This window comes from Podarcis muralis, chromosome 18 (genome assembly GCF_964188315.1).
Source record: "Podarcis muralis chromosome 18, rPodMur119.hap1.1, whole genome shotgun sequence".
Classification (NCBI taxonomy): domain Eukaryota; kingdom Metazoa; phylum Chordata; class Lepidosauria; order Squamata; family Lacertidae; genus Podarcis; species Podarcis muralis.
The window spans coordinates 11,762,485-11,782,605 of NC_135672.1; the positions used below are offsets into that span (position 1 = coordinate 11,762,485).

General features: G+C 50.9%; 2 protein-coding genes across 2 annotated transcripts in view; one reads left to right on the forward strand and one right to left on the reverse strand.

Annotated features, from left to right (window-relative positions):
- Positions 1-6,642, forward strand: part of TBXA2R (thromboxane A2 receptor) — a 19,813-nt gene extending 13,171 nt beyond the window's left edge. Inside the window, exons 2-3 of the mRNA XM_077921818.1 lie at positions 3,216-4,136; positions 5,020-6,642. Coding sequence (XP_077777944.1) covers positions 3,342-4,136; positions 5,020-5,289 — 1,065 coding nt within the window. The 5' untranslated portion in view covers positions 3,216-3,341 and the 3' untranslated portion in view covers positions 5,290-6,642. The remainder of the gene's footprint in view (positions 1-3,215; positions 4,137-5,019) is intronic.
- Positions 6,643-9,554: 2,912 nt separating this feature from the next.
- Positions 9,555-18,338, reverse strand: GIPC3 (GIPC PDZ domain containing family member 3). The gene is made up of 6 exons (XM_077921781.1): positions 17,725-18,338; positions 15,519-15,704; positions 13,583-13,763; positions 12,042-12,154; positions 11,376-11,457; positions 9,555-10,273 (listed from the first exon to the last, which is right to left on the reverse strand). Exons 1-6 carry the CDS (start codon positions 18,031-18,033, stop codon positions 10,122-10,124), a joined length of 1,023 nt encoding a protein of 340 aa, XP_077777907.1. The 5' UTR covers positions 18,034-18,338; the 3' UTR covers positions 9,555-10,121.
- Positions 18,339-20,121: the final 1,783 nt, after the last annotated feature.

Below are 20,121 nucleotides of genomic sequence, written 5' to 3' on the forward strand. Positions count from 1 at the left end.
AGTTGTAGCGCCATGAAAGTAGAGTTCCTAGATTCTCTGGGATTCAAGTGCGTGGCATGGATGGCGTCAGTGGCGAGCTATGAGATGGGGCCGCGCAGCTTCTGTTTCCTGACCCCCTGCTCCCAGCGGGACGCTCCCTGCTTAAATAAATTTGTGCTTCTAAGGGCAGGCCGTCCCAGCTGGTTGCCCCCGGCCCCCAATCCTTGGCTGACTTCTCTTGATCTTGCGTCAGTTCCTGGAAGCCATAGGAATTCCTACTTTATTACAGCCTTGATTTACGGTCCGAGGGAAAGCAGTTGCGATGTTTGTCTGATCCGCCGGGTCAAATGTCTGTGGGGCAATCTCACACATGCTGAGGGCCGATCCTGGCCCCCTAGAGAGCTTCCCGGAATCGCAGGAAGCAAATGCTCCGATCTCGCAAGCGCTCCGATCCTAAGCCGTGGGCAGAAACGCATGATGGGTGCGATGCAGCCGCGGGAAAAAGCTGAATGCAATTCTAGGCTGCGTCAACAGAAGTCTAGTGTCCAGATTTGAGTAGTAAAGGTAAAGGGACCCCTGACCATTAGGTCCAGTCGTGGCCGACTCTGGGGTTGCGGCGCTCATCTCGCTTTATTGGCCGAGGGAGCCAGCGTACAGCTTCCGGGTCATGTGGCCAGCAGGACTAAGCCGCTTCTGGCGAACCAGAGCAGTGCACGGAAACACCGTTTACCTTCCCACCACAGTGGTACCTATTTATCTACTTGCACTGGTGTGCTTTTGAACTGCTAGGTTGGCAGGAGCAGGGACCGAGCAATGGGAGCTCACCCCGTCGTAGGGATTTGAACTGCCAACCTTCTGATCGGCAAGTCCTAGGCTCTGTGGTTTAACCCACAGTGCCACCTGCGTCCCTGATTTAAGTCATAAAGGTAAAGGGACCCCTGACCATTAGGTCCAGTCGTGGCCGACTCTGGGGTTGCGGCGCTCATCTCGCTTTACTGGCCGAGGGAGCCGGCGTACAGCTTCCAGGTCATGTGGCCAGCAGGACTAAGCCGCTTCTGGCGAACCAGAGCAGCGCACGGAAACGCCGTTTACCTTCCCGCCGGAGCGGTACCTATTTATCTACTTGCACTTTGAGGTGCTTTCGAACTGCTAGGTTGGCAGGAGCAGGGACCGAGCAACGGGAGCTCACCCCCTCATTGCGGGGATTCGAACTGCCGACCTTCTGATCGGCAAGCCCTAGGCTCTGTGGTTTAACCCACAGCGCCACCTGCGTCCCTGATTTAAGTCATAGTCCCGCTCTATTCTGCATGGGTCAAACCACGCCTGGAATACTGTGTCCTGTTCTGGGCGCCTCAATTTAAGAAGGAGGTTGACAAGCTGGAAGGTGGGCAGAGGAGGGCGACTGAGATGGTCAAGGGTCTGGAAACTGAGCCTGATGAGGAATGGTCGAAGGAGAGATGTGGAGAGGGGTGGAGAGAAGATCTGGGAATAAACTCGTCCATCACCGATGTCTTCGAATAACTTAGGGGCCGTCCGATAGCTGAAAAGCTGGATACAACTTCTTTTAAACAATGCAGAGAACGGGATTATGCTAACTTTCCACAAATGGTTTCGCTCAAGTTGCTGAGCAGAAGCCAATGGCAGTCTGGCTGGGGTCCCAATCCTCGCTGACTAGACATCAGGGGGAGCTTTTGGCGTGGCAAGATCTCTTTGACAGCGGGACTGAGTCCTTTGGAAGGTGGAGCGTTCTCCTTCCTTGGAGGTTATATATATATATGTTCTTGTTGTTTAGTCGTTTAGTCATGTCCGCCTCTTTGTGACCCCCTGGACCAGAGCACGCCAGGCCCTCCTGTCTTCCACTGCCTCCCCCAGTTTGGTCAAACTCATGCTGGTCTCTTCGAGAACACTGTCCCACCATCTCGTCCTCCGTCGTCCCCTTCTCCTTGCGCCCTCCATCTTTCCCCACATCAGGGTCTTTTCCAGGGAGTCTTCTTTTCTCCTGAGGTGGCCAAAGTCTTGGAGCCTCAGCTTCAGGATCTGTCCTTCCAGTGAGCACTCAGGGCTGATTTCCTTCCGAATGGAGAGGTTTGATCTTCTCGCAGTCCATGGGACTCTCAAGAGTCTCCTCCAGCACCAGAATTCAAAAGCATCCATTCTTCGGCGATCAGCCTTCTTGATGGTCCAGCTCTCACTTCCATACATCACTAATACACGCGCACACACAAACACACACACACATATATAAGTTCCAACAATCATTTAACATAACTTCTTATCTTATACAGTATTTTAGAATTCTGTCAACAACCTCTGAAGATTCTCCGTTCTTTATCACTTGCTCTGCATTTCTTAATTTCTCTATTACTTTTCATTGTCCTTAACTAATTCTTTTCAAAGTCTCCCTGCAATATTTCACAAAGTCCTCCTTCTTGCAGTCCTGCTAGCGTAATCCGTTTATCCCAATTGCTTTTCAAATGGTTCAAATATTTACAGTGGTACCTCGGGTTACATACGCTTCAGGTTACATACGCTTCAGGTTACAGACTCCGCTAACCCAGAAATAGTGCTTCAGGTTAAGAACTTTGCTTCAGGATAAGAACAGAAATCGCGCTCCTGCGGCACGGCAGCAGCAGGAGGCCCCATTAGCTAAAGTGGTGCTTCAGGTTAAGAACAGTTTCAGGTTAAGAACGGACCTCCGGAACGAATTAAGTACTTAACCCGAGGTACCACTGTACTCCGGTCCTCTAAGAATCTCTGATCCCACAGGTTCCGAATCGTTCCTGTTCATTTATCGAGTTCTCCACAGTCCACTAATTTCATTTGCCATTCTTCTTCCGTCGGTAATGCTGAATGGACCGAATTGTGCTGTGTGACGATTTGTTGGGTCTCTGGACCGTAATACAGTGGTACCTCGGGTTACATACGCTTCAGGTTACATACGCTTCAGGTTAAAGACTCCGCTAACCCAGAAATAGTACCTCGGGTTAAGAACATTGCTTCAAGATGAGAACAGAAATCGTGCTCCGGTGGCGCGGCGGCAGCGGGAGGCCCCATTAGCTAAAGTGGTGCTTCAGGTTAAGAACAGTTTCAGGTTAAGAACGGACCTCCGGAACGAATTAAGTACTTAACCTGAGGTACCACTATAAAGATTGACCGATTGATTGATTGATTGATTGATTGACTGATAAACAGGTTGTCCAGATGAGACCTGACCCTTTCCCTCTCTCTCTGCTCAGAGCCAGCAGACTGACCCCACCACGCCACGCGATGGGCGCCGCGAGACCACCGGCCGCCACCTCCTCGCACCCAGGAGGACCCCTCAGCGAGTCTCCTTCCCCAGGACCGCGCTGAGCGCCGGGGCGATGGCAAACTCCACCGAGAACCGCACCCTCGGCTCCTGTTTCCGGAGCGCCAACGGCACGGAGGCGTATCGCGGCGACGCGGCCGCCTCGCCGTGGTTTTCCACCGTCTTCGGCCTCATCGGACTCTCCTCCAACCTCTTCGCCTTCTGCGTGTTGGTCAACTCCTCCCGGAAGATGCACAGCCGTTCGCGCTCGTCTTTCCTGGTCTTCCTCTGCGGGCTGGTGGCCACCGACTTCATGGGCCTCTTGTTGACCTTCTCCATCGTGGTCCCGTACCACTTCACTCGCTTCGACTGGAGGCTGGTGGACCCTGGTTGCCACCTCTGCAACTTCATGGGCCTGGTGATGATCTTCTTCGGGTTGTGCCCCTTGCTCCTCGGTGCCACCATGGCTGGAGAACGCTTCCTGGGCATCAACCGGCCCTTCTCCCGCTCCACCAAGATGACCAAACAGCGGGCATGGACGTTGGTGGGGCTGGTGTGGGCTGGGGGCTTCATCCTCGGCCTTCTGCCCGTCTTCGGCCTGGGCGACTACACCCTGCAGTACCCCAACTCTTGGTGCTTCCTGACGTTGCTCCACGACCCCAGGAACGTGGTCTTCTGCCTCATCTTCGCTCTCCTCGGCCTCTTCTGCGTGGGCCTCTCCTTCCTGCTCAACACGGTCAGCGTGGTCACCCTCTGCCGCGTCTACCACGACTCCGAGTCCGTCCAGAGGCGGCGAGACAGCGAGGTGGAGATGATGGTGCAACTGCTAGGCATCATGGTCATCGCCAGTGTCTGCTGGCTCCCCCTGCTGGTGAGTGAGGGGCTTGGCCACAGAAGGGGGACCTAGATAGATAGATAGATAGATAGAGAGATGGATAGATGGATAGATGATAGATAGATAGATAGATAGATAGATAGATGGATAGATGGATAGATGGATAGATGGATAGATAGATGGATAGATAAATAGATAGATGGATAGATGATAGATAGATAGATAGATAGATAGATAGATAGATAGATGATAGATAGATAGATGATAGATAGATGGATGGATAGATGGATGGATAGATGGATAGATGGATAGATGGATGGATAGATAGAGATGATAGATGATATAGATAGATAGATGATAGATAGATAGATAGATAGATAGATAGATAGATAGATAGATGATGATAGATAGATGATAGATAGATAGATAGATAGATAGATAGATAGATAGATAGATAGATAGATAGATGATAGATATAGATAGATAGATACCGTATTTTTTGCTCTATAAGGCACACTTTCCCCCTCCTAAAAAGTAAGGGGAAATGTGTGTGCGTCTTACGGAGCGAATGCAGGCTGCGCAGCTATCCCAGGAGCCAGAACAGCAAGAGGGATTGCTGCTTTCGCTGCGCAGCGATCCCTCTTGCTGTTCTGGCTCCTGAGATTCAGAATATATTTTTTCTTGTTTTCTTCCTCCAAAATCTAGGTGCGTCTTGTGGTCTGGTGCGTCTTATAGAGCGAGAAATACGGTAGCTTGTGGGAGTCATCGGCATGAACTGCAGTTTTGCACATCAATGAAAACCTTTCTGATGGCGAAGCTGTGCTTGTGGTCCATGACCCTAATGGTCAGGGGTCCCTTTACCTTTAATATACCATCTATATACATCGTTTTCATCGTATTCTCTTTCCCTGTCCCGCAGATCCTCATCGCGCAGACGGCTCTCCAAGCTCCCCGAGGCGGCTTGCCCCTCAACCAGATCCCCCGGGACACCGAAATCCAGCTCCTCATCTACCTTCGAGTCGCAACCTGGAACCAGATCCTGGATCCCTGGGTCTACATCCTCTTCCGGCGGGCGGTGCTGCGAAGGATCTACCCCAGTTTCAAAACCCGGCCCTCCATCGTCTCACTGTACCCGGTGCTCAACCCATCCCTGAGGAGGAAATTCACCCAGGAATCTGTGCTCCAGTAGGACAGGGGGTCTGCGACGACGGGAGGGGAGGGGAAAGTGGTACAGCCCCTCCCTGGCGAAGCCCGTCTGCGCCCGTGTCTCCGCAGCATCTAAGCTCCGATGTGCGCCGCTCTGTGCTATAAACAGGGCGGCGAAGGCGCTCTCAATTTCCTGCCGCCCGTGCCAACAGTTCTGTGCCCCTTCGCAGGGCCGGTCCCCAATCCCGAACTGGTGACCCCCTAACCTAGCATGAGCTGCGATTCCTTTATTTCCTGGGGTTCGGCTAAACGTCTCTCAGGGTTCCCAAATTTGTGAGTCGGTTCCGAACGGTCGAAGGAGCCGGGCATGTTTTCGCCTCCTCCGGCGATGTTAATCCCGGCTGGAACATCGGCTAAGGTGACCAGATTTTTCCAATGAATTCAGGAACGCTTTTCAACTTCCCACTAAACAGATGGATTTTGACAAAGGACTGATCTGTAAATCAGGGAAACGGGGACGTCTGGTAACCTTAATGTAGGCGGGTAGAAGGTAAAGGGACCCCTGACCATTAGGTCCAGTCGTGGCCGACTCTGGGGTTGCGGCGCTCATCTCGCTTTACTGGCCGAGGGAGCCGGCGTACAGCTTCTGGGTCATGTGGCCAGCAGGACGAAGCCGCTTCTGGCGAACCAGAGCAGCGCACGGAAACGCCGTTTACCTTCCCGCCGGAGCGGTACCTATTTATCTACTTGCACTTTGACGTGCTTTCGAACTGCTAGGTTGGCAGGAGCAGGGACCGAGCAACGGGAGCTCACCCCGTCATTGCGGGGATTCGAACCGCCAACCTTCTGATCGGCAAGCCCCTAGGCTCTGCGGTTTAATCCACAGCGCCACCCGCGTCCCATTAAAACTTTTGATAATAAACCTGATTTGGAATGGGGCGGTTGAATCATTTCGATCGCAGTGGGAAGTAGAATTCATCGGGTCTTCCTCCCGTTGGCTCTGGCGCCCCCTGCTGTTGACCTCCCGCATCACACCCTCTGGGTCCCAGGGTGGCGATAGACACATACATGCATGCCCTCTCTGCCTCATCCTGCGCCCCCCTCGACATCTGATCCTGAGCCCCAAAGCTCTTCTCCCTTTGTTTTGTTGGTGGTGCCAAAAATATAGCATGTTTAAAAACGGGCGCATCGAGCCTGAACGCTCACTTAGGGACAGGACGAGTGGACGGTGCGGTTCTCTTTCCGACAGACATTGTGGGTGGCGAATGGACGCTCTGTATCCTGCAGCCGGAATTGGGGGGGTCCCTGGATCGTCATGGGAAGAGGGAGCGACACAACTGCATGGATTTGTGCATGCGTAATTGTTGCCTTAATAAAGCCTGTGGGATCTCCTGCCTGTGGTCGTTGGTGGTGGTTGTTTTTCTGAGACGAGGTGCCGGTTGGGCGCAGAGGAATGGGGGGGGGGAGGAAGCGTAGGGGACCCCCAAGGGAAGAAGGCTCAGAGCCCGGGGATGGGTGGTGGGACGACAGCGAGTGATCAGAGGGAGAAGGCTGGAAGAGGAGGTGTCGGAAGAGGGAACAGGGCTTAGTGAGCGGGGAGAGTCTGTGCCAGAGAGCAGTCCAGAATCAGAGGCGGAAGCAGAGACTGGAAAGGAGGGGAAGCTCCTTTCAGTGGGGCCAAGCTGCTGAAGAAGAGGGGGTCTCCCCCTCCTGCCTGCTCCCCTCCTCTCCCAGAACCAGGAGACGCATGAAAAGGGCGGAGGGAAGGTTGGCTGCAAATGGGCGCAGTCTCCGATTGCTTGGGGAAAGCCCTGCAGAGGAAGGGTTTGGGAAGCTGCGGAGGCTCAGAGCCCGGGGATTGGTGGTGGGATGACAGCGAGTGGTCAGAGGGAGAAGACTGGGGGGAGGAGGTGTTGGAAACCGAAGAGGCATCAGGGCTTTGTGAGCGGGGAAGAGTCTGTGGCAGAGAGCAGTCCAGACTCGGAGGCAGAAGCGGACGCAGGAGAGGAGGATGGAGTCCAAGAGGCAGAGAGGCGTCTGGCTGGGGAAGAGGCAAGGGGGTCTCCGCCTCCTGCTGCCACAAGCTCCCCAGTCTCCCAGAAACAGAAGCGGCATGAAAAGGGCGGAGGTTAGGTTGGCTTCCGGCTGGTGCCGTCTCCGATTGCATGGGGAAAACCCTGGAGAGGAGGGGACTTAAGACGGCTGTGGGGAGGGGGATTTTCAGCCTTGGCAACTGATCCATGGGGCAAGACCTAGGGGAATGAATGAGCTGCTGTGCTCATTAGGCCTGACAGCCCGCCAAGTCCGTGTGGATCGTGCTGTTGCCAATAAAAAGTTATCTCCAACTTAGACAGGGCGATTTGTTGCCGGTTCCCTCCTCGTAACGGTTTAGGGTTTGTCCCCTCATCGGCGTAACGAAGGCACTTAAGATGGAATTTGGTTTTGGTCCAGTATATCTGAAGGAGCGTCTCCACCCCCATTGTTCTACCTGGACACAGGTCCAGCTCCGAGGGCCTTCTGGTGGTTCCCTCCCTGCGAGAAGCCAAGTTACAGGAACCAGGCAGAGGGCCTTCTCGGTGGTGGCGCCCTCCCTGTGGAACGCCCTCCCACCAGATGTCAAAGAGAACAACAACTACCAGACCTTTAGAAGACATCTGAAGGCAGCCCTGTTTCGGGAAGCTTTTAATGTTTGATGTATTGCAGAATTTTAATATTTTTTTGGAAGCTTCCCAGAGTGGCTGGGGAAGCCCAGCCAGATGGGCAGGGTATAAATAATAACTTATTATTATTATTATTATTATTATTATTATTATTATTATTATTTATTTGGGGCACGCACAAGCACATCCCAGCATGCAGCTCAGAATCCCTGGGCTCCCGGCCTCAAAGGGAAGAATGGATGGGGAAGGCGGTGCAAGTTGCTAGACCTCATGGTTGTGAATAGAGGGAGGCCAAGAGGCAGAGATGAGGCCGGCTGGGGAAGAGGCAAGGAGGTCTCCCCCTCCTGCTGTGACCAGCTCCCCTCCCTGCTTGTCTCCCAGAATCAAGAGCGGCATGAAAAGAGTGGAGGGGAGGTCAGGTTCACACGGGCGCAGTCTCAGATTGCTTGGGAACAGCCCTGGAGAGGAGCGAGACTTGGGAAGCTGCGTGGAGCTCTTGGCAACCAAATTTCATTTGCCAAAGAAAACCACCAGTCCATGTGGCCCAAGGCTGTCTGCACGGACCGGCAGCTGCTCTCCAGGTTTTCAGGTTTTCCAACGCATCTCTCCGAACCTTCCTGGGAAATGCTCTATCTTGCACCCGGGACCTTTTGCATGCACGGCGGGTGCTCTGCCTACTGAGCCGTACTGCCCTTGAAGAAACGAATCTCCCCTTTCTTTCTTTTTTTAAAAAAGGAATGGTTTTTAAATAACTTTTTTAATTATTTGAAAAACAAACCAACACAACTTTATGTACATCGCAGTCAAAGGCGGGAGAGTTCCGGAAAGTTGAGGGGCTTCCTTCTGAGAAAATTAGTGTTGACGTTACCTTTTATTTTTTATTACAATCCTGGTTTTTCATTAACGCGAAGCTTTGCTGCAAAAAAAACAGGGCTTGTGAGTGATAGGGCTGAGGTTCGGGTTCATGTAGACCTGAGCACGGGGGGTGGGGAGCCTCACAAAATAAGGTGGTCCGTGGAGGTCCATTTTGGGGGTGTATGTGGGACATACATCTCCTTTGTGGGAATGTTTGTGTTGCCGGCATTGGGGTGAAGAAAATGCATTGATCAGCAAAGCCAAGCACAGCCTTCCGGAGAAGATCTCAGGCCCTCCTATATTCAAGGGACAGTCCTGGATTTACAAAAGCCACCCCAGTTTCCGATTTGGTCCCAGAAGGTCCCCCTTTTCATGGGAGAAACGTTGGAGGGGATGGAATAGGACGTCCCTATTTTCAGGGGAGAAACGTTGGAGGGGATGGAATAGGACGTCCCTATTTTCAGGGGAGAAACGTTGGAGGGGAAGGAATAGGACGTCCCTCTTTTCAGGGGAGAAACGTTGGAGGGGATGGAATAGGACGTCCCTCTTTTCAGGGGAGAAACGTTGGAGGGGATGGAATAGGACGTCCCTCTTTTCAGGGGAGAAACGTTGGAGGGGATGGAATAGGACATCCCTCTTTTCAGGGGAGAAACGTTGGAGGGGATGGAATAGGACGTCCCTCTTTTCAGGGGAGAAACGTTGGAGGGGATGGAGTTATGCGACCCCTGAGCCAAGGAGATAAGTAACTTGACAACCTTTAGAAGACATCTGAAGGCAGCCCTGTACAGGGAAGTTTTAAAAGTTTCACATTTTATTATGTTTTTATATATGCTGGAAGTTGCCCAGAGTAGCTGGGGCAACTCAGCCGGGGTATAGATAATAAAACTATTACTATTTCAGTGGTACCTCGGGTTACAGACGCTTCAGGTTACAGACTCTGCTCACCCAGAAATAGAGCTTCAGGTTAAGAACTTTGCTTCAGGATGAGAACAGAAATCGTGCGGCAGCAGCGGGAGGCCCCATTAGCTAAAGTGGTGCTTCAGGTCAAGAACAGTTTCAGGTTAAGAACGGACCTCCGGAACGAATTAAGTACTTAACCTGAGCTACCACTGTATTATGATGGAATAGGACGTCCCTGTTTTCATCGGAGGGTATGAGATGGGCGCTTCTTTAAAAAAAACGAACAAACGAGAGCTGCAGATTAATTCCGCTTTTCTTTCCTTTCTTAAAAAAAGAAAGAGAAAAACGAGTTTGTGTATCTGGATGGAAACCAAAGACCTTGAAAAAACCGGCTGGGATAAGAGGCGCAGGAAGCCTAGCGGAAGACAGATAAGGATGGAGAGACAGAAGATCTTCGCCTCTACTTGGGGCTCCCCTTGGCCTCGCAGATGGTTCTCCAGACCTCGGCGACAAATTCTTCTGGGAAGGCAAACTCTCCCAGAAGGAGATCCAGGCCGCGGGCGAAATCTTCAGAGCCCTGCCGTCCCTTGGCCATTTCCACCATACTCGAGGCTGCAAGACATGAAAGGGGGGCACCAGAGAGGTTTCCCATGGCCAAATTTACCATTCAGGGGTGTTAAGAGCCCTGCGTTGCAGCGGGTCAGACTAGATGACCCTGGGGTGTCCCCTTCTGAAGCTACAATTCTTTTGTTATAGGAATTCTAAGGTCATATATATATATATATATGTGTGTGTGTGTGTGTGTGTGTGTGTGTGTGTGTATTCTAAGGTCACATATATATAAATATATATATATATATGTGTGTGTGTGACCTTAGAATTCCTATAACAAAAGAATATATATATAAATAAAACCGTATTTTTCGCTCTATAAGACGCACCAGACCACAAGACGCACCTAGTTTTTGGAGGAGGAAAACAAGAAAAAAATTATTCTGAATCTCAGAAGCCAGAACAGCAAGAGGGATCGCTGCGCAGCGAAAGCAGCCATCCCTCTTGCTGTTCTGGCTTCTGGGATAGCTGCGCAGCCTGCATTCGCTCCGTAAGACGCACACACATTTCCCCTTACTTTTTAGGAGGGGAAAAGTGAGCCTTATAGAGCAAAAAATACGGTGTGTGTGTGTGTGTGTGTGTGTGTGTGTGTGTGTGTGTGTGTATCCATAAATGTACAAGGCAAACACATACGTTCAGTATATAAACCATGTGTCTGCAATGGTAAAAGTAAAGGGACCCCTGACCATTAGGTCCAGTCGTGGCCGACTCTGGGGTTGCAGCGCTCATCTCGCTTTATTGGCCGAGGGAGCCGGCGTACAGCTTCCGGGTCATGTGGCCGGCAGGACTAAGCCGCTTCTGGTGAACCAGAGCAGCGCACGGAAACGCCATTTACCTTCCTGACGGAGCGGTACCTATTTATCTACTTGCGCTGGTGTGCTTTTGAACTGCTAGGTTGGCAGGAGCAGAGACCGAGCAACAGAAGCTCACCCCGTCATTGCGGGGATTCGAACCGCTGACCTTCTGATGCATGGCAGAATCTGAACCCAGCTCTCTCCCGGGTCCGTTGTCCCACCCAGCTCAGGATGGCGGCCACCCACTCCTGGGCTGACCAATGCTCCGGGGGTCTCAGAGGGCATGAGACCTGCCCCTCTCCACTCACCCAGTTCCACGTCTCGGATCCCCATATAACTCTCCAGGAGGTCGTCGACTTTCCCGGCGGCTTCCTCCTCGCACTCGCTGGGCTACAAGCGGGAGAACGGGGGGAGGTCAGATGGGTGGCCCCCCAGGCCGTGGCTTGGGATGGGTGGGCAAAGTCCCAGAATATGTCGGGTATCAAAAAAGGTTGGGAAATGCAAAGGCTGCCAGGGGGGCATTGTGTCATATGGGGTGGACCTTTTGCAGACCCTACAAGTGTCCCTGTTTTCCACGGAAAGTCTCAGATTTACAGAAGCCGTCCCGGTTTCTGTCTTGATCCCATAATATCATGCTTTTGCTATTTTCACAGGAGAAACGTTGGAGGGGATGGAATAGGACATCCCTATTTTCAGGGGAGAAACGTTGGAGGGGATGGAATAGGACGTTCCTATTTTTACGGGAGAATCGTCTGGAGGGCTGAGTTTGGGGACACCTGGACTAGATGGGGCCCATTCCCAATTTACAATTCTGCGATTTTACGGGAAAGCACTGGGAGAAAAATAATAGGAAACGGGCTGGGACTGAAGGAGAGGCGTGCCTAAGCTCCCTTGCACCCTTGGCAAGGAGCTGTTTCGACACCTCCGAAGCTGGGACGAATCATGGACCAAAACTGGAACCGGGACCGACTCACCGCCTCCTCCAACGTGGCGCTGCCCTTGGATCGTAGCCGCAGTGTCTCCTTCCCGCTGGCCACTTTCCCCTCGCTGGGCACTTTGTTGCTTCGTGTTCTCTGGCTGATCATGTCTAGGAAGCGGAAAAAGGATGGCATCGCTTTGATAAGTTAGGTTGCTTTGACAAACTCAATTCTGTTTCTGGCCAGCTGCTGTCTAACTTGCACGCTGCACAACACACTCGCATCCAGGGCGCGCAAATCGCTGTGGAATATTGCGCGGCCCCCGGCTCGCTCTTTGAAACTTTTGGGGGGTTCCAGGGTTCCGGACTAGGGGACCTTCCGAGCCCAACCAGGTTGATGCTAATAATAATAATAATAATAATAATATATTATTTATACCCTGCCTATCTGGCTGGGTTTCCCCAACCACTCTGGGCGGCTCCCAACAGAATACATTAAAACAGCAGTCAGTAAAAGCTTCCCTAAACAGGGCTGCCTTCAGATGTCTTCTAAATGTCAGATAGTTGCTTATTTCCTTGACATCTGACGGGAGGGCGTTCCACAGGGCGGGCGCCACCACCGAGAAGGCCCTCTGCCTGGTTCCCTGTAACCTCACTTCTTGCAGGGAGGGGACGCCAGAAGACCCTCAGAGATGGACCCCGGTGTCTGGGGTGGAGACGCTCCTTCAGGTATACTTGGCCGTTTAGGACAGGTCAGCACCAACACTTTGAATTGTGCTCGGAAATGTCCTGGGAGCCAATGTACGTCTTTCAGGACTGGTGTTATGTGGTCTTGGCGGCCGCTCCCAGTCACCAGTCTGGCTGCCACATTCTGGATTAGTTGCAGTTTCCGGGTCACCTTCAAAGGGAGCCCCACGTAGAGCGCATGGCAGTAGTCCAAGCGGGAGATAACCAGAGCAGGCACCACTCTGGCCAGACAGTCTGCGGGCAGAGAGGATCTCATCCTGCGTACCAGATGGAGTTGCCCTGGACACAGAATTGACCTGCGCCTCCATGGACAGCTGTGAGTCCAAAATGACTCCCAGGTTGCACACCTGGTCCTTCAGGGGCACAGTTACCCCATTCAGGACCAGCCATTCCCAAGTACACTGGAGGCTGAGGTCTATTTAAAGGGACCCCTGACCATTAGGTCCAGTCGTGGCCAACTCTGGAGTTGCAGCACTCATCTCGCTTTATTGGCCGAGGGAGCCGGCGTACAGCTTCCGGGTCATGTGGCCAGCAGGTCTAAGCCGCTTCTGGCGAACCAGAGCAGCACACGGAAACGCCGTTTACCTTCCCGCCGGAGCGGTACCTATTTATCTACTTGCACTTTGACATGCTTTCAAACTGCTAGGTTGGCAGGAGCAGGGACTGAACAACGGGAGCTCACCCTGTCGCAGGGATTTGAACCGCCAACCTTCCAATCAGCAAGCCCTGGGCTCTGTGGTTTAACCCACAGTGCCACCCGCGTCCCTTTCTACCCGTGTGCAAAATCCCCCCCCCCTTGCTGTCTCTCCCCAGCCCCCCTTGAGGGGGGTCTTCCTCTCCCCCCCAACTCACCAAAGGCCCTTTTCGGCTCCACGAGGCGCAGGGTGAAGGGTTGGGCTTTCGGCATCTCACGCAACATCTTGGCAACTTCGTAGTGGCGGCACCCGACGATGGTTTGGTCGTTGATGGCCTCGATGCTGTCTCCGACGCACACGACCGGGATGCGGTTGATAATGCTGCCTTCTTTGATGCGCTGTAGGTTAAGGGAGAAAAGCAATGACAAACCTAGACAGCATCTTAAAAAGCAGAGACATCACCTTGCCAACAAAGGTCCGTATAGTTAAAGCTCTGGTTTCCCCAGTAGTGATGTATGGAAGTGAGAGCTGGACCATCAAGAAGGCTGATCGCCGAAGAATGGATGCTTTTGAATTCTGGTGCTGGAGGAGACTCTGGAGAGTCCCATGGACTGCAAGAAGATCAAACCTCTCCATTCGGAAGGAAATCAGCCCTGAGTGCTCACTGGAAGGACAGATCCTGAAGCTGAGGCTCCAAGACTTTGGCCACCTCAGGAGAAGAGAAGACTCCCTGGAAAAGACCCTGATGTTGGGAAAGATGGAGGGCACAAGGAGAAGGGGACGACGGAGGACGAGATGGTGGGACAGTGTTCTCGAAGCTACCAGCATGAGTTTGACCAAACTGGGGGGGGCAGTGGAAGACAGGAGTGCCTGGCGTCCAGGGTGTCACGAAGAGTTGGACACAACTAAACGACTAAACAACAACAAGGTTAAGGGAGTGCATGCACCATCAGCTAAATTTCTGGCACGCCGTCCCATTTAAGAGACACAGCCTGTCGAACTTCAAAAAAATAAATTACCTGAAAATGATATGTACAGCGGTCCCTTGGTTCTCAAACACCTTGGTAGCCAAACAACTTGGAACCCAAACACTGCAAACCTGGAAGTAAGTGTTCCGGTTTGCGAACGTTTTTCAGAAGCCGAACGTGCTCCGTTTTGAGTGTTACACTTCTGATTTGAGTGTTATGCTGCCTGTTTTTGCTATTTATTTTGCATTTTCGTTTTCGCGGCTCTTTTTCGTTATGCTTTTGTGACTGTGCAGAACCCAGTCCAGCTACTTATGGATCGATTGTGTGACTGCAGTACATTGTTTATCGCTTTCGTTTTATGGATCAATGGTCTGGTTAGATAGTAAAATCCATGTTCAGTTGCTGTTTTAGGGGTTGTTTTTAAAAGTCTGGAATGGATTAATTCGTTTTTCATTCCTTTCTACGGGAAAGCACGCCTCGGTTTTGGAATGCTTTGGTTTTGGAACGGACTTCCGGACCGGATTAAGTTTGAAAACCAAGGTACCACTGTGAAATGCATAAACGAGTGAAATACATAAACTTGAAAAGTATAAATAAATACATAAAGTATAAATAAAAAAAATGGATTTAATAATAATACAGTGGTACCTCGGGTTACATATGCTTCAGGTTACATACGCTTCAGGTTACAGACTCCACTAACCCAGAAAGAGTGCTTTAGGTTAAGAACCTAGGGGTTTTTGAATGTTTTATGTAGTTTTGTAGTAGTTTGATGTAGTTTTTATGTAGTTTTATGTAGTTTTGTGGTAGTTTTATGTAGTTTTTCAATTTCATTGTTCTGCATGGGACAATGACAATAAAGATATCGTATCGTATCATATCGAACTTTGCTTCAGGATGAGAACAGAAATCGTGCTCCGGCGGCGCAGCAGCAGCAGGAGGCCCCATTAGCTAAAGTGGTGCTTCAGGTTAAGAACAGTTTCAGGTTAAGTACGGACCTCCAGAACGAATTAAGTACTTAACCCAGGGTACCACTGTACATAAAGTCTAAATAAATAACATGGATTTTATAATAATAATAATAATGAAAATGATGTGTACAGTCATTCAACTTTGCCAGGAGGAAAAGTTGCATTTTCAGCTACTCAGATCTCCCGACATGACCTTCTCTGGCCTCATCCTGACCTTGATGAAGGCACATCCGGCCCCGTTATCTGTGATGGTGAGACCCAGAGCATCCTCCGTCTTCGTCACCTCCACCTCCTTCGTCTCCCCGCGGATGTGGGCGAAAATGAAGTCCTCCAGACCTATCTGGCCTCCGAGAAGTTTTTGCATGTCCACCTTGTGAGTGTTGAGGGTGCAGAAAAGGATCTGGGGGAGAGAACGGATCCACGCTTAAGCTTTTCTCCCCGGCGGAGTTGGCCAGCAAGGGGTTGGGTGGGGATGTCGAAAAAGAGGTGAGGGAGACAAAAGGGGGTGCGGAAGGAGAGAGCGAGAGAGAAGCAAAAAGGTTTTGGGATAAATGTAAAGGTAAAGGGACCCCTGACCATTAGGTCCAGTCGTGGCCGACTCTGGGGTTGCGGCGCTCATCTCGCTTTACTGGCCGAGGGAGCCGGTGTACAGCTTCCGGGTCATGTGGCCAGCAGGACTAAGCCGCTTCTGGAGAACCAGAGCAGCGCACGGAAACGCCGTTTACCTTCCCACCGGAGTGGTACCTATTTATCTACTTGCACTTTGACGTGCTTTCGAACTGCTAGATGGACAGGAGCAGGGACTGAGCAACGGGAGCTCACCCCGTCATTGCGGGGATTCGAACCGCCGACTTTCCGATCGGCAAGTCCTAGGCTCTGTGGTTTAACCCACACACAGTGCCGGATTTACGTATAAGCTAAACAAGCTATGTAGGGACGTGGGTGGCGCTGTGGTCTAAACCACGGAGCCTCTTGTGCTTGCCGATCAAAAGGTCGGCGGTTCGAATCCCCGCAATGACGGGGTGAGCTCTCGTTGCTCGGTCCCTGCTCCTGCCAACCTAGCAGTTCGAAAGCACCTCAAAGTGCAAGTAGATCAATAGGTACCGCTCCGGAGGGAAGGTAAACGGCATTTCCATGCACTCTGGTTTCTGTCATGCACCAGAAGCGGTTTAGTCCTGCTGGAAAAACTGTCTGCGGACAAACACCGGCTCCCTCGGCCTATAAAGCGAGATGAGTGCCCCAACCCCAGAGTCGTCAACAACTGGACTTAACTGTCAGGGGTCCTTTACCTTTTTTAAAAAACAAGCTGTAATTTAGGGCCCCGCTCTCTTGGGGGCCCCCAAAAAATTTAAAGAGGAAAAAAACCTGGATGTACATTTCCAAAATATAAGATAAAAAACAAGTAAAATAAAACCTACATGCAGCAACAGGGTTTTGTGTTGTGTAGGCTCCTAGGATGTAAGTCATGGCCCCGCCTGCTCCCTAAAATTTCCCTGGTTTGCTCCTTTCTATATATAGGGTACCTACATTCTGCATGGACTGGTTGCAGGGCAACATGGGCTAATGGCTTGAGATACCTATTAGGTCCATAAATCGCCATATAGCATACATTCAACACCAAAAACAGCGACGATTTGTTGTTGACAAAGGACAGCTGGACATATAAACAGCCCCATTACCATCAGTAGCTTAGGGCCTCATCAAACCCGGGTGTAAAACTTGGAGAATCTCCAAAGAGAGCGGCGTTTCTTGACTCTAGAACTTTGGGGCCATCCGACGAATGTCAGAAGATTCCAGGCCGGTAAAAGAAAGGACTCCTTCACGGAGCACATAGTTAATCTAGGGGACTCCCTGCCACAGGGTACAAGGGACGGCCGCCAAATTGGATGGTTTTTAAAAGAGGATGGGATAAATGCATGGAGGGCGAAAGGCTTGCCGTGAAAATAGAGGCCGCGTTCTTGAGGGGAGCCAGCAAGACTTCTGAATACCAGTTGCTTCTTGGTTATCCATGTGAGAACAGCAGACCCTCCAAATGTCCCTATTTTCCAGGGACAGTCCTGGGTTTACGGAAGATGTCCCGGTTTCTAATTTGATCCCGGAATGTCCCGCGTATCTTTAGGACGTCCCTATTTTCATGGGAGAAACGTTGGAGGGGATGGAATAGGACGTCCCTCTATTCAGGGGAGAAACGTTGGAGGGGATGGAATAGGACGTCCCTCTTTTCAGGGGAGAAACATTGGAGGGGATGGAATAGGACGTCCCTATTTTCAGGGGAGAAACGTTGGAGGGGATGGAATAGGACGTCCCTATTTTCAGGGGAGAAAAGTTGGAGGGGATGGAACAGGGTGTTCGGATGGGCAAGTGAGTCTCCTCTTACGAACCGAATTTCTCCTTCTCCACCCCACCCAGAAAGGCCTCACCTCTGTGGGGGAGATGTCGAAGACCTCTGCGATTTTGGCGTACAACTCCTTGACATTGGTGAACCCTTCGATCTTTCCGGTGGGGCTTCCGTGGGCCAGCTGGGTGTGGAAGATGAGTCGGGGTCTCACGCGGGGCTGGCGGGGCGCCGGGGTGCCCCCGCTCTGCCCCGGGGTGCCCCGGCCCCCTTCGGAGGAAGAGGACGAGGCCTGGGAGCCCCCGGTTTCCCGGGACACACCGTTCTCCATCGGCGTCCCTCCTTGCCGTTCTGCGTCTCCTTCCCGGCTCGGTCGCTTGGCCCTACGCAGCATTCGGGGCCCCCACCTGCGTCCCCCCCTCACCTGGACAACGGGAGACGATCGCCCCGGTTGAATTATTGATGCCCCTGGCCTCCAGGTGGAATGGCAGAGAGGTAAGGTGAGCCGGGCTTTGGCACAGAGCCCGGAAACCCAATAGCACCCACCTTCCAGCGGAGAATTCAGTTAGGCATGCTGTGCCCCAAGGGTGCTGTGTCGGAGCCGAAGGGGGTCACGGCTGTGGGGTGGAAGGGTGGCAAGGCCCTGGCACCCAGACCCTGCACCCATCAGCGTACGGTCCTTTGCAAATAATTCCCGGTTCTGTTTTTCCCCTGTCCCCAGCTGCTGCGAGCCTCTCTTGGGACAGCAGATGTTTTTTCCTGATATACCTTTGGAGGAACACATGAGACCAGGTTGCTCATTATTTTATTTCGGAAATATTGCCTCTGCCTCACCGGGCAGTGCTGGGTTTACGTATAAGCGAAACAAGCTCTGGCTTAGGGCCCCACTCTCTAAGGGGCACCCGAAAAAATTAAAGCGGGGAAAACAACTGGATGTACATTTCCAAAATATAAGATAAAAATCAAATGAAATAAAACCTACATACAGCAACAGTGTTTTTGTGTTTCTGTAGGCTCCTATGGTGTAATTTATGTGCAGATGAGTAAAAGAGCAAATTTAGTTCATTTGGGATATGCAGAAGATATAAAAATAAATAAATGTAAGGAACTCCAGAAAGAGGGGTTAAAATGTAAAACCATTGAAATGCACGAAACTGAAAATCACAAATAAAGGAACGAATAAATGAGCAGATTAAGTTAATTTGGACATGCAGGAGATATTCAAAACTAATTTAAGGAACCGCAGACAGAGGGGGAAGGAAGTCGAGTTCTGAAATGTCGAAATGAATGTAGCGAAATGTAGAAAGCTAGCGAAATGCATAAACTTGAAAAGTATAAATAAATAAAATGGATTTGTTTTTTAAAAATTAAAAGGATGTGTACAGTTATTCAACTTTGCAGGGAGTATATACAGTGGTGCCTCGCAAGGCGAAATTAATTCGTTCCGCGAGTTTTGTCGTCTTGCGATTTTTTTCGTCTTGCGAAGCACGGTGTTGGGAAAGTTTTGAAAAAGCTTCAAAAATCACCAAAGTCTTTAAAAACCTCAAAAAAGGCTACCACACCGCGTGCTATGAGTTGCTCCTCGAAGTCAAGTCGCAACTGTATTAACGGTGTTAAGAAAAAGGAAACAAACTTGCAAGACGTTTCCGTCTTGCGAAGCAAGCCCATAGGGAAAATCGTCTTGCGAAGCAGCTCAAAAAACAAAAAACCCTTTCGTCTTGCGAGTTTTTTGTCTTGCGAGGCATTCGTCTTGCGAGGTACCACTGTATTTGCAACAGCATATATTGAAAGAAGATGAATAAAAGAGATAATTAAGTTATCATACCTACGAGACCGCCTCTCTCGGTATGCCCCACGGAGAGCCTCAAGGTCCATAAATAGCAACACCCTAGAGGTCCCGGGCCCTAGGAAAGTCAGATTAGCCTCAACCAGAGCCAGGGCCTTTTCAACACTGGCTCCGGCTTGGTGGAACGCTCTGCCTCATGAGACCAGGGCCCTGCAGGATCTGATTTCTTTCCACAGGGCCTGTAAGACAGAGTTGTTCCGCCTGGCCTTTGGCTTGGAGCCAATTTGATTCCCTCCCTCCCTCTCTTTCTTTTTTATTTTCCTTTCTCCTCCTGCCATGAGGCTACATTTTAATATTTTAATGTTTCAATATTTTAATGTTGTATTTTAATTTTGTTTCTAAGTTGCATTCATTCAACTTGTTTTTATTATTGCTTGTTAGCCACCCTGAGCCCGGCCTTGGCTGGGGAGGGCGGGGTATAAATAAAAATTATTATTATTATTATGAAATGTCGAAATGAATGTAGCGAAATATATAAACTTGAAAAGTATAAATAAAAAAAATGGGATTTGTTTTTTTAAAAATGAAAAGGATGTGTATTCAAAGGATGTGTATTCAAAACAAATTTAAGGAACTGCAGAAACAGGGGGAAGGAAGTAAAGTTCTGAAATGTCGAAACGAATGTAGCGAAATGTA

Excerpts from the sequence above, each read along its gene's own strand:
- GIPC3 (XM_077921781.1), bottom strand. The coding sequence starts at position 18,033 with ATGCTGCGTAGGGCCAAGCGACCGAGCCGGGAAGGAGACGCAGAACGG. Across the intron at positions 11,458-12,041 it reads GCGCCACGTTGGAGGAGGCG|CCCAGCGAGTGCGAGGAGGA; the intron begins GTGAGTCGGTCC and ends TCCCGCTTGTAG. Across the intron at positions 10,274-11,375 it reads GATCCGAGACGTGGAACTGG|CCTCGAGTATGGTGGAAATG; the intron begins GTGAGTGGAGAG and ends CATGTCTTGCAG.